The 13,024-nt window shown below is 48.9% G+C and overlaps 5 protein-coding genes across 5 annotated transcripts; 4 read left to right on the plus strand and 1 right to left on the minus strand.

Moving 5' to 3' along the window:
* Positions 1-214: 214 nt before the first annotated feature.
* FSST1_011103 (PQ-loop repeat-containing protein) lies at positions 215-1,406 on the plus strand (the record flags this gene model as incomplete). The annotated part of the gene is made up of 3 exons (XM_083234203.1): positions 215-291; positions 354-611; positions 662-1,406. The coding sequence occupies 3 exons, from the start codon at positions 215-217 to the stop codon at positions 1,404-1,406; spliced, it is 1,080 nt and encodes a 359-aa protein (XP_083080799.1).
* A 1,087-nt stretch (positions 1,407-2,493) lies between these two features.
* On the plus strand, positions 2,494-3,731 carry FSST1_011104 (uncharacterized protein; the record flags this gene model as incomplete). The annotated part of the gene is made up of 3 exons (XM_083234204.1): positions 2,494-2,893; positions 2,981-3,524; positions 3,572-3,731. The coding sequence occupies 3 exons, from the start codon at positions 2,494-2,496 to the stop codon at positions 3,729-3,731; spliced, it is 1,104 nt and encodes a 367-aa protein (XP_083080800.1).
* A 354-nt stretch (positions 3,732-4,085) lies between these two features.
* FSST1_011105 (uncharacterized protein) lies at positions 4,086-6,736 on the minus strand (the record flags this gene model as incomplete). The annotated part of the gene is made up of 2 exons (XM_083234205.1): positions 4,086-6,062; positions 6,110-6,736. 2 exons carry the CDS (start codon positions 6,734-6,736, stop codon positions 4,086-4,088), a joined length of 2,604 nt encoding a protein of 867 aa, XP_083080801.1.
* A 599-nt stretch (positions 6,737-7,335) lies between these two features.
* On the plus strand, positions 7,336-10,932 carry FSST1_011106 (mono-functional DNA-alkylating methyl methanesulfonate N-term-domain-containing protein; the record flags this gene model as incomplete). Its single annotated transcript, XM_083234206.1, has 3 exons — positions 7,336-7,430; positions 7,489-10,579; positions 10,633-10,932. The coding sequence occupies 3 exons, from the start codon at positions 7,336-7,338 to the stop codon at positions 10,930-10,932; spliced, it is 3,486 nt and encodes a 1,161-aa protein (XP_083080802.1).
* A 526-nt stretch (positions 10,933-11,458) lies between these two features.
* On the plus strand, positions 11,459-12,396 carry FSST1_011107 (ubiquinol--cytochrome-c reductase catalytic subunit RIP1; the record flags this gene model as incomplete). The annotated part of the gene is made up of 4 exons (XM_083234207.1): positions 11,459-11,744; positions 11,862-11,950; positions 12,006-12,156; positions 12,215-12,396. The coding sequence occupies 4 exons, from the start codon at positions 11,459-11,461 to the stop codon at positions 12,394-12,396; spliced, it is 708 nt and encodes a 235-aa protein (XP_083080803.1).
* Between the last annotated feature and the right edge of the window lie 628 nt (positions 12,397-13,024).

A 13,024-nucleotide genomic window follows, 5' to 3' on the forward strand; every position in this document is an offset into this window, starting at 1 on the left:
CGCAACGTCCTCTCCACATCAGCACCAGCACCCGTGCTCAAACCAAAGCGTTGGGCAAAGCTCCTGGAAGGGACCGGACCCTGGCGACCATTCATCTGATCTCGTAATTCCGCGTGATCATTTCCCAGCTCGCTCGCAACGACTGCTGAGCCAACTCCACGCCCAGCTCATCACCTTCCGAAGCTGCCTTTGAGCACTTCGTCCAAAATCAGCCATGGACGTCTTCACCTCAGAAAACGACCAATGCGATCGTCTTAAGACGCCCTCATATCTTGAACTCGTCGTGTCCATGTATGATTGCGCAACTCTCTTGGAATTTGCCCTGTAATCCTTGGTACTAATTGACATTACAGCGTCCTCCTGCTTGGTATTCTTGTCTCCTATCTTCCTCAGCACTATCGCATCATCTCCCGAGGCACTTCCGAAGGCATTTCTCCCTATTTCGTACTTTTAGGAACCACATCTGCCACCGCTGGCCTTGCAAACATTCTTACTGTTCCGCCGTCTCGTGCCGCCATAGGATGTTGCAAAGAGCTCGGCAAATTTGAATGCACCGCTGGTCTTCTTGGTGTTGCCCAGCTCGGTGCCCAATGGGTTTGCTTCAGTCTCATGTTAGCCTCGCATTCGATCCTACCTATCTCCCCAGCTAACCAGTGAATAGTCTAGTTCTTTTTCTCATATTCTTTCGATATAGACAAGCCAATGTTCCTGCAGACGACCTGCGTGGAGATGCACCCAAATGGCAGACTGCTGTCATGGTGGGACTACTTTGTGTCCTTCACGGCCTCATTGTGATTATCCTGACAGGGGTATTCTTTATTGCACTTCCCGATCATCTCGTCTTCTGGGCCAACTTCCTGGGCGTCATGGCCACAGTTTTGGCTGCCATACAATACGTACCCCAGATCTGGATGACTTACCACCTGAAGCATGTTGGAAGTCTCAGCATCCCCATGATGTGCATTCAGACTCCAGGTGGTTTCCTCTTTGCCGGAAGCCTGTTTGCCAGACTTGGATGGGAGGGTTGGAGCACCTGGTTCATTTATTTAATTACTGCGTCCATGCAGGGAGCAGTCCTCTTCATGGGTGTATATTACGAATATATGGCCCGGCAGCGTGGTGGACGTGTCAACGGTCATCTTGACAGTGCGCCTCATTCGCCTGTGGAATATTCGACCGCCCCTCGGAGGCCACCACCAGGCAGCCGAACCTACTCTGAAGGCTGGGAGCGTGGTCTTCCAGGCCCTTTCACTGGCCACCCTGAGCGATACGCAGAAACAGAGGAAGATTTGGACGACATCCAGGAGCGCGAAGAGCGCGCCATTCAGAGGGAAAACCAACCGCTGCTAAAACCCGGTGGTATCGGCAACCCTCACAGGACATACGACGGCGCCGAACAGTCATGAATACTTTGTTTTGCCTTATCTATCTTAGACAACAAGACGAGTTTGGGATCAACAGCGAGCATATGATATACCAGGATCATCCGAGTGTCTTGATGGTATTTTAGTGTTACTAGGATTGCATATTGTACCTTTTAGAATTTTATACGTATATTCTCGGCTATTTTTACGCCCGGGACATCCAACGTTGACTCCGTTGAGTCATCCTCTTCATAAGCATGTGTGGGGGAGGCTTGATGACTCGAGGCCGGTGCCAGGTTCAAAGCATGTTTTTTGACGATATTGCATTCCTGTCTACACAAGGACGCGAGATGATCAGATCAGGGTAGCTCTCTACTAACCAGACTTCTTAGTTCATGGGGATCTTCGACTGCCCATTTTGAGATTTCACAATAGAACAAAACACCATACCAATCAAACCTGAGTGTCATCATCACTTTGTCGCAGCACACAGCGCAGACCTATGCACCTGGGCCCTATGCTGACCCTAACTTAACGGGCCCAGAGAACCCCCACTCACTCCGCGGAGGACGGGTGACTCGCATCGCCTGCAAATGCGGGAGTCTTAGTCCTGAGCTTTGCCCCCTGTGGGATGCGGTCGGTTTCTGATTGGTTGCTTTCATTTAATCATTTAATCACTCGGTCTGGTGGGTAGCAGAAGAATTGACCTCTAAGCTTTAGACGACAAAAATAAATAGGCCAAGAAGTGTAGTCTAAGTGGCATAAAGTGGCCTACGAATTTAGTCTCTTATGCTCCTGGCGGCCAACTTTTCTGGTACCCTGATGTTGGTGTCATGAACGTCTCGATTGCCATCCATGAGATGGAGGGGAGGGGCCCCTGGCTCTAAGAGCCGAGAGCATCCAATCCAGTGGCGTCGATCCGATAAACCATCCCATCCCATTCTCTTGTCGGAGTCATTTCTCTTTCTTTCTTCCATCCTGAAGCCTTAGATCCCTAGATCCTATTCTTCTTTCCTACTTGAATTGCCATTGTCGTTCTTGTCATTGACCTAGAGGCATAGTTTTACCCTCGTTCAACAGCATCCTTATCGTTTCCTATCATCGACGCTTCCCCGCGGCTCTTATCAACATGGCTATCTACAGCTCCGTTCCGCCACCCGAACAGCAACCGACCACAACCACTCCAACCCCTACTGCGACGAATCCTCCTTTGGCTGCTATCCAGGCTCAGTCGCCTCCTACGCCAGTCAAGAACTCTTCTATTGATATCGATGCTTGGACTATCTCGGCTCTGCAATCCCTCAGCGTCTCCCCTGTCGCACGTGGAACTGGTATCCCTCTCGCTATCCCCATTGATGAAGTTGCCAAAGCCCAACCCAAGTCTCCTGAGCGCAATGTCGACTTCGACGAGCATGGGGTGTCCACCTCTATTCCAAAGCGCCCTCTCTCTAGGAGGGACAGCCAGCGAAAGCGCGAACTAGTTCAGAAGGGCAAGGAGGGAAGTCGTCAGCGTCGTCGCTGGGAGAATGGTATGCCTCTATTATCGATGATGCAGTCCACGCATTGATCTGCGTCCTCTCACGTATATTATACTGATCGATGACCTCATTTGACAGACCGTTTAATGCACGTTCCCAACGTTCAGCCTCCTCTGCCCTCCGATTACGAAGTCCACCCCACGCATACTGTCCATCAAGTGCCCTATCAGCTTGCTCAATTTTGGGACCGCGGCGTGCGCCAGCGCGTTGAGGATAAGACTGCTCGACTCCAAGCCGAACGTAAGAAACAACAGCTTGAGTCAGGTAGCGCTACTGGCCTTTGTGCTGGCGAGGTACCTCGTGACTTGCGCGAAGCCACCAAGCGCAGTCCTGTTGTGCGCAGTTGGGTGCGATCTCTGGAAGAGCCTGTGCGTCAATACCTGGCTAGTCAACGGGCAGTCATTACACCGAACGTTGAGGCCGCCGAGGAAAGTGATAGCGCAGCTGAGCAGATGGACTCAGATGACGAGGAGATCGTGTTTGTCGGCAGGAACGGCGCAATGCGGGAGCTGAGAGAGAAGAAGGCGACATGGAAACATGCTCACCGTGAGGTTTCGCAGGAAACAGTCGATTCGGGCATGCTGTTTGACTCTTTTGGCAATGATGAGAGTGCCGCCTTCAAGTCAGTATTTCTGTGTTGAGATGGAATTAGCTACTAACAACTTTTAGGCGCTGGCTTACACACACCATCTCCGACTATTATGGCATCCAATCCCGCTCCGTTAATCTCACAAACCCATCTCGCCGAGTCGTCTATGTTGGTTTAAAGACTTCGCAGGGTATTTTGCCTTCGCGAACGCTACCACGCCCTATGTGGGAAGTGTGCTGAAGAAACCTGGGATATTTCTGGTTTGGCAGCGGTGTCGAGTCCTTGACCGAAATCTCAGGCAGTATTTTTAGATGTAGAAACGTAGACGGTAAGCATGATCATGGGGGCAATAGAAACCATCTCACTGAGCTCAGTGGGCATAAGTCTGTTGTGCTGCGATGTGATACTTGGGATTCTTCAATGAGTTACAGGCCCGTGATACTTACCCTGCAGTCGACCAAGTGCCTTGCGTAGAGTAAGTATTTGCCAGCATCGAACAATAGATGTATGAAGTAAAAGTTTGGGCGAGAGAGACTCGCTATTTGAACGTGATATGTGTAATAGTTTGGTCCCGGGTAGTTTGCTGGGTACTGGCTACATCCATCCTTGGTCCATAACGCTTGATACATTAGTCAGTATTCTCTTGCCTCCCATGATCTGTCCATATTTTGATCCTCTTTCATTCACACTCATATTGAGAAAAGTTATGAGTCCATACTGCCCATACTCGGCCAACAATAACCCCGTTAGAACTTGCGCTGCACAGATATTGAAGCCAGCGCGACGGAAGAATACAACCCATTGACTATCACGAAAGTCAAGGAATTGCCCAAACTGAAAAGCCGCGGAAGAGTAACGAGACATGATAGACATCGCCCATTTCGAGAGTGTCTCCTCTGCCCCGGAGATCAAATAAGTTGAAATGCCAGCTCGAAGGCTGGTGGTAAAGCGGACGAAGTCCACATAACCGGCTATGTCAGAAGCACTTGGTGATCCAACGTACTCACCCTGTGTGTTTGCCTCGGACACTAGTATATAGAGACATTCGTATTTCTCACTCACAAGCTTGACACGCTTGCGAAGCGGTGGTAGAATGGTCGACCCAGGCAGAGGCTTCTGTTTCACTCTAAGTATGGTGGTCATGATCAAGCCGGCTGCAGGACATAGAGACACATCAGCTTCAAAAGCCAACGGCGAAATCACTTCATTTCTTTGGGTCGATCCCGGAGACCAAGAGACAATGTTGTGTTGGGTAAAGTCTCGATCAACAAGCTCAATATTCGACCAGGATCTCTCTATGAAAGATGAGACGTTACGGCTTAAGTCCACCGATATAATGTAACGGCATTTTTCTCTAGGTATGTCCGCGAAAGGAGCCGGAGCCTCCTTCAATACTTTTGGTGCAACTTCTTGAATGTCGCTGCACACGTTTGTACCTCCCGACGGAGACTTTGGTGTAGGCTGCGCATTTGACGGAGGAGTATCACTGCTTGTTTTGGATCTTTTCGGTTGCCTGAGCTGTATGAAATTGGACAACAAACTGCTTGAAGTAGTCGCATCAGTGTCGGCCAACAGTCTCTTCTTTCCTTTGCCATCAGCCTGACCCCCTAAAGCCTGACGCCGTGACCATAGTAGATCATCTAGTGACGGCATGTTACGCATGTGGCTATCGTTGGGAGGAATGTCTTTTGGACGAACTCGATGAGAGATGATCTCGTTTGATCGGACTTCTTGCTCAATATCTTCATCTGACAAGACTTGAAATATCATTGGCGTTGATCGTGAAACGGCATAATCCTGACTACACAACTGGGGAGGCTGTAACCGTAGTAGCTCTCTGCTGAGAGGGTCCAGTTGGATGTCGGCTTCAGTTAATGATACCCTACCACTTCCAAAAGGTATGGGTGTCCATTTGAGTGATGAGTCGAGGCGACTCAGGCCCTCGAAAGATGGAAGATGAAAGGCAGAAGATAGTTGTTGGACTAGCCACCTGAATTGCTCTTTTGAGCTTGATGAATGGTTACCCCATTCAGGATTGGGTATGTCAAAATCGATTGCAGGTATTGGCACACGTAACAAAGCATTCGCTGGGTTCAATCGCTCTTGTTCCAGTTGACGGTTTGCTTCATAATGCTTGCCGTCTAAGAAAGCTTGAAACGCTTCTTCGAACATTTCTTCTTGTTCAACTTCAGACGGCGATGGCGCCTGACAAGCTGTTGCCGTAGGCATCAAAGACGTAGTCACAGAACCCGGCTTCAAGCTAGATTCAGGACTAGATGATAACAATGGTAATTCCAATTTGAGTTCGGATAGTTTCTGCGACTTCGGGCCAAGGAAAGCTGCTGTGGCTGTTGGAGGAGAGCTAAATATGTGCGGTAGACTAGGAGGTTGAGGGTCGAGGCAGGCCTCCTCTATGTTTGATTCCAATCTCTCGATTTCCGTATTAATAGGACTGCTTGGCTCCGAGGTTAGGTCTATGACCGCCACGTCAGGTTCAGGCACAAAAGGTTCGTATGGTTCAGATGCCGGAGAAAGCAGAGGAGATACAGGTCTCACGTACGCGCTGGTATACTAAAAAAGCGTTATTTTAGCATCTCATTGAAACTGAGCACACTCACATTTCTTAGGACAAAGATCTCTCTAATCTGTGTTGGTGTATAGGTTTTCGTAAGAAATTCGTGATCGTACGTAGATACCACATCATGTGTTGAGTCTGGTATTTCATCGACTTCCATCTCACGGAGGGCTAATGTTTTCCATCGCGATACAGTGGATGGAAATTCGAGACCCTCGTCCTTTTCAATACTGACCTGGGCAAGAGGTAGCCATGTTTTAATAATGTTGCATGACCCTGCGGACTGTATATCGTCTCGATATTGGTCAACTTCTCCCCTTGTATCATACCCTAAATCAAGCGATTCAGGTGGAAACCGTAACTGTTTTGCTCGTCCTAAGAAGGGGAACACAGAAAAGGCCGAGACAAATGGATCGACTGGGACTTGATAGTCTTCGTGCTTGGTAGGTGGCTCAGAGAGGAGGATCTTGGGACGAGGCAGGTGTGCTATAGTAAGGCCTGCTTGTTCAATAATCCCACCCGGCTGGCTTAGTTCCGCAGTCTTTTGAAGTTGACGAATTTGATCTTGAAGCCTATACGGTGCACCTCGGTGGTCGTAAAGAAGGCCATGGGCAAGACCATAGTCGATGACAGGACGGTTCTTAATTGTCGATACTGTAGATGTACTCATGTTTGAGGGCCGACGGGCTTGCCATCAAACCAAAGGAGAATACATGAGAGATGAAGTCAAGGCTTTTGGTAACGTCGAAGTATGTCCAGGCTTTGAAGCTCAGGCGTAAGAGCAGATCTCAAGAGTTCCATCCCGTCCGCTCCTGCCTCCTTCATGGGCACTTGTAACATGTCAGTGACCGTTTTGCGAAATTGGCAAGTGCGACAGAAACACCATTGCTATATTTAGCATAAAGCTTTGGATGGTTTATGCTTAGGAGGAACCATGGAACTATGGACTATTAAAGCTCTCCTGGGCTCTTCTACATCTATAAATCTACCTAATAAGTAGATATAAAAGTGAAGCATGCTCCCAATATGGAACGGGTGGGTTGTACGGATAGCGCCTAGACATATCCATTTCCTTCCCGTCGGGTCAATATAAACCCCACCACGCCCGCTGTAATCCGTGCTAACTCCGGGGGCTAGTGGCGCATCCTAACCGCACCCTTCCATACCTGGAGCTTTTGTGATACCTAGCTCTTCATCGAAGATCAACTCATAACAAACATTGATCTCTCTCCTCCTCATAACTTATTGCCCGTTGACAATTCGACAGCCATGGCATACGTTGCGCCTATCCATCGCGCCACGAGCATTCGCCATGCGCTTCGAGCTAATGTGCTTGATCCCGAGATCGATGATTTGATTGTAGCGTAAGAGCTCTAGCACCTTCGATGACGCCTTGAGCAAGCGCTGATTGAGGTTTCACAGCAAAGCGAATCGACTCGAGATATGGCGCCTCACAGAGGAAGGGCTGGTATGCCAACAGACAAAGCTTATCCATGGCACAATATCGATGTTACAACGTTTACGACCCAAAGGATCTGAGACCGACCTACTGTTTGTTGGAACCGACAGGCTCCAATATTTCAATTTGATCTGGAACGACGCAACAAAGCAATTGGAGACCATCGAGCGAGTAATTGAGGATATGTCAGAGCCATACATGCGCCAGTCGCAAAGCCAAAACAAATGCCTAGTAGATCCGACTGGACGGTTCTTGGCGATGCATCTTTGGGAAGGAGTGCTGAATGTCTTCAAACTTCCTACACGCAAGGGTTCTACCAACAAACTGGAGGTGCTTGACCAAGTCAGGCTCACCGAGTTGTTCATGAAAGCGAGCACTTTCACCTACAGCTACACTAACCATCCAACCATCGCATTCCTATACAAGACACAAATGGATCAGGAAGAAACTCGGCTGGTCATATATAGGTTAACTCATGACGACAAGGGAAACACTGTATCCAAGTTCGATCCACATAAAGATAGGGAACTCGACGTCGAGATACCTGACCCCTACGCCTCCATGCTTATTCCCGTCCCCTTGGATGAGGAAAAGCGTTATCATGTACGAAATAAGGAGGGAGCCAAACCACACTTAGGTGGTCTTCTCGTCATCGGAGAGACTCTCTTAACATACTACGATGGCCAAACGCACAGAAGTGTGTCCGCAGGTTTGAAGGACCCCAGAATCTTTGTAGCCTGGGCAGAATACGACAGCACCCGTTATTTGTTAGCAGACGATTATGGACGACTCGATCTATTGACCATTCAAACGAATCTAGAACCAACCGGCGTTGTTGTGACGGGTATGGTACTCGGGCCATTTGAATACGGCAATTCGCCTGCTATCACTTCTAGAGCGTCCAGCCTGGTTTACCTTGGCGATGGGACTCTTTTTGTTGCTTCTCATCATGGCGATTCCCAACTTTACCAAATCAATATCGAGACCAAAACAGTCATGTTGGTACAGTCTTTCTTAAATAACGCCCCAATCCTGGACTTCTCCATCATGGATATGGGCAATCGGGAAGGCGATACGCAGGCTGGTAATGTCTTCTCATCCGGCCAGTCACGAATTGTGGCAGGATGTGGTGCATACCATGATGGTACTCTGCGGAGTATTCGAAGTGGCGTCGGCCTTGAAGATAGGGGTGTTCTTGATGAGTTAGAGGGAACCAGGGGCTTGTTCACTCTCCATTCTTATGGCTCTGACATGGTCGATACTTTGGTTGTGTCGTCCATCACTGAGACAAGAATTCTCAGCTTTGACCCTGAAGGTGGCATTGAAGAGGTTTACTCCTATCAAGGCATGTCGTTGGACAGTGAGACGCTACTGGCATCAAATCTTCCTAGCGGACAACTACTCCAGATCACGCCTAAGTCAGTTGTCTTACTCGACCCTGAGGGCGGCACAACAATCAGTAAGTGGGATGTACCAAGTGGGAAAACGATCACAAGGGCGTCGGCAAACGGCAAATGGGCTTTGCTGTCGGTTGACGGAACTTCTCTTGTTTCGTTGAACCTACTACAGAATTTGGCTGTCAATGCACAACAAATCAACGACAACGCTACTTCGCAACCTGACCAGATATCGTGCATTCATGCTGCCAGAGACCCCCCAGACCTTGGAGTAGTCGGCTGGTGGTCTTCAGGCCGTATATCGCTAATCGACATGGCTTCACTAAAGCCTCTGCACGGAGAGTCTATGAGGCAGACTGAAGATAGTGCCACAGTCCCGCGGGACGTCGCGCTTGTTCAACTACACCCCCCTGACATTTCAGGCCCAACCCTTTTAGTTGCAATGGAGGATGGAAATGTCGTCACTTTCAGTGTGTCTACCAAAGGTTTCTCCGTCTCTGGTCGCAAGAGTGTGACTTTGGGCAGCAACCCAGCTCGCCTTCACATACTCCCTCAAGAAGATGGCACTTCAAATGTTTTTGTGACCACTGAGCATGCAAGTCTCATCTATAGTTCTGAGGGGCGAGTCATATTCTCGGCCACAACCGCCGACGATGCCACTTTTGTTGCGCCCTTTAACTCTCATGCTTTCCCGGACTCTGTCGTTCTGTCGACAGACCAGCATATCAGGATTTGTCATGTTGATCGGGAGCGTCTAACTCATGTGAAACCCCTCGCTTTTAATGAGACTGTCAGGCGAGTGGCATACTCTCCAGGGCTCAAAGCTTTTGGCCTGGGCTCTATTAGAAGAGAACTGGTCAACAATGAGGAAGTTGTTACAAGTTCATTTAGGCTTGTTGACGAAATAGTCTTCAAAGAACTTGGATTGCCATTCCCTTTGAACGGCTCAAGTACTTTGGAACTCGTGGAGTGTGTTATCCGAGCCGAGCTACCCGACGTTGGTGGAAACCCAACCGAGAGATTCATCGTTGGCACAAGTTTTATCAGCGATGGCGAAGTAGAAGATCCGAATGGCACCCTTGGCCGTATTCTGGTCCTTGGCGTTGACGCAAACCGTCAAGTGTACCAGATCGTGTCCCATAATCTAAAAGGCCCTTGTCGCTGCTTAGGGATGATTGGGGACAATATTGTAGCCGGACTGTCCAAGACAGTTGTGGTGTACAGCTTTTCGCAGGAGACAAGCAGTTCCGGTTCACTACAAAAACTTGCTGCTTATCGTCCAGCTGCTATTCCTATTGATATAGATGTATCAGGAAATATGATCGGTGTAGGCGATCTGATGCAATCACTGTCTTTGGTTGAATTCATTCCGGCACAGGACGGCAATAAAGCGCAATTGCAAGAACGAGCACGGCATTTCGAGTCGCTCTGGACCACTGCAGTCTGTCATATCGAAGGGGAAAGGTGGCTAGAGGCGGATTCTCGAGGTAATCTTGTTGTTCTTCAACGAAATGTGGATGCGCCGACAGAACAAGACCGCCGCCGATTGGAAATCACAAGTGAGATGGGCATCGGGGAACAAATCAACCGTATTCGAAAGCTCAATGTTCCAGCATCAGAGAATAATATAGTGCATCCTCGAGCATTCCTCGCATCGGTGAGTGGTCTTTTCACTCCTACAGGCACGAACCTGGGGCTAACATCTACCAGGCTGAAGGCTCACTGTACCTTTATGGCGATATTGCGCCCCAATATCAGGATCTATTGATGACATTCCAGTCTAAGATGGAAGAGTTTGTTCTTGCTTTGGGCAACGTCGAATTTAAGTTGTGGCGTTCCTTCCGCAATGACAACAGAGAGAGCGAAGGCCCTTATCGCTTTATAGACGGAGAGATGATCGAGAGGTTCTTAGACATGGACGAAGAACAACAAGAGCTTGTCTGTGACGGACTTGGCCCGACTGTTGAAGACATGCGGAACCTGATTGAAGAGCTGAGACGGATGCATTAATCTATCGTTTCCAATAAATTAACGACTTGATGTTAAGCCGGTTTGCTTGCTGGGTTATTCTCTATGAATCTATTGCTAAGCTAGATGAAGGACGAACGGGTCAAAGATGATTGGTCAGAAACGATGAAGTCATAGAGATAACGAACAGACGACAATTGACTTTTATATGGTGAAAATAATGACCTAATAAAACAAAAAGAAGTTCACCTACTGATTAGGATGAACAATTGAGAATGGTATTTCGTTACAGTGATTGATATTGTGTCTATATCACTAAGAAACCTGGAAGATGTCAAGGCGAAAAAGGAACCCATATGCCCGGGATAGATCGGAACTCCACCCGAAAGTGACCGGACCAATAGTGAGTCTCCAATTTCCGAGCTTAAGTCAATATGGTAGCCTGAGGCCACATTTTATAGCCAAAACTTTCGGCAAAGCATCATCAGCCGATTACTACCAAGGAAAAGACCTCAACCTTCCCTTCGACGCCCTCACCTCGCAACGCCACACCCCACGATCCCTCACGATGGCGACCCTCGCGACCGCTTCTCGCCTCTGCCTGCGCGCGGCTGCTAAGCCCGTCGCTCCCGCCGTCCGCGCCCTCAGCACCACCGCCGTTCGTACCGACAGCGCGTCCGCCTCTGGATACTCTAGCCCCTTCAAGTTCCAAGGAGAGTCCAAGGGCTCCCAGATCCCAGACTTCGGAAAGTACGTCTCTACCGGCAGCGAGGGCAAGAACAAGCTCTACTCGTACTTCATGGTTGGCGCTCTCGGTGCCGTCAGTGCCGCTGGTGCCAAGAGCACAGTTCAGGGTGGGTTGAAATCCGGTTCAAGACTCGATGTCTTGCCATTGGGCTGCAATTGGTGTTGCATCTTGTCGGCAGGGCATCGGGCCTGGTCAATTGATGGTTACTGATGATGGATGACAGAGTTCCTGGTCAACATGTCTGCTTCTGCCGACGTCCTGGCCATGGCCAAGGTCGAGGTTGACCTTGCCTCTATCCCTGAGGGCAAGAACGTGAGTTGGAGTATGGTCTAGGACATCAGGACGACATTACTGAACGGTTTTTCAGGTTATCATTAAGTGGCGAGGCAAGCCCGTCTTCATCCGACACCGAACCCAGGACGAGATCGACCAGGCCAACAAAGTCAACATCTCTTCTCTCCGAGATCCCGAGGAGGATAGCGCCCGTGCCAGACAGCCTGAGTGGCTTGTCATGTTGGGTACGTGAATACAACAACGATGGACAGCATTTCAGAATCTATATACTAACCATCCCAGGTGTCTGCACCCACTTGGGTTGTGTCCCCATTGGTGAGGCCGGTGACTACGGCGGTTGGTTCTGCCCTTGCCACGGTTCTCACTACGATATCTCTGGCCGAATAAGAAAGGGACCCGCCCCTCTCAACCTCGAGATTCCCGAGTACGATTTCCCCGAGGAGGGCAAGCTTATCATCGGTTAAGCGAACGATGCAAGAGTAAATCTTTATAACAGGGAAACGAACATGGGGAGAGGAGTGCATTAGACTGGCGGGCGGAGCGAGGACCACAACACATACGCATGCCCACACCGAGGCCCCTGGGTGGGTTCGAGTTTGCTGTTTTCTTAGACGTGGCCTTCTTTGTCCATTTGTATAAAAATAAAACGTCCTAGGAAAAATTTCAGTCGACAGGCTCAAAGCTAGGGTTAAAGGGAAGAGCAGGAGAGTGCAAGATGCGTGCTCGCTTGCGAGACGGTGTACTAATTGAATTTCATTGCGTTCAAAATCAAGGGATCGATTGTTATGTGAACCACGAAAACACAATTATCCGACATCGGATCTTACAACTATTGATAAATCTTAAAACAATCTACAAATCACATTTGATACTGTTTAGATACATATTGTACTGCATGGCACCATCAGTGATTATCAGTGATTAGCCAGTCATGAGTTTCTGGCATAAAATGGATAGCCTCTTCATTATAGATAGGGTGACAAGATAGTGGTGATTATTGTAACTGTTTATTCTACAGTATTTACTAGTGATATCTCAACAAATCCAATTGGATATGCCACAATGATACTTTTCTATACACCTCAATATCAG

Source organism: Fusarium sambucinum, chromosome III, assembly GCF_050947815.1.
Source record: "Fusarium sambucinum isolate potato_lamoka chromosome III, whole genome shotgun sequence".
NCBI classification, from domain to species: Eukaryota; Fungi; Ascomycota; class Sordariomycetes; order Hypocreales; family Nectriaceae; genus Fusarium; species Fusarium sambucinum.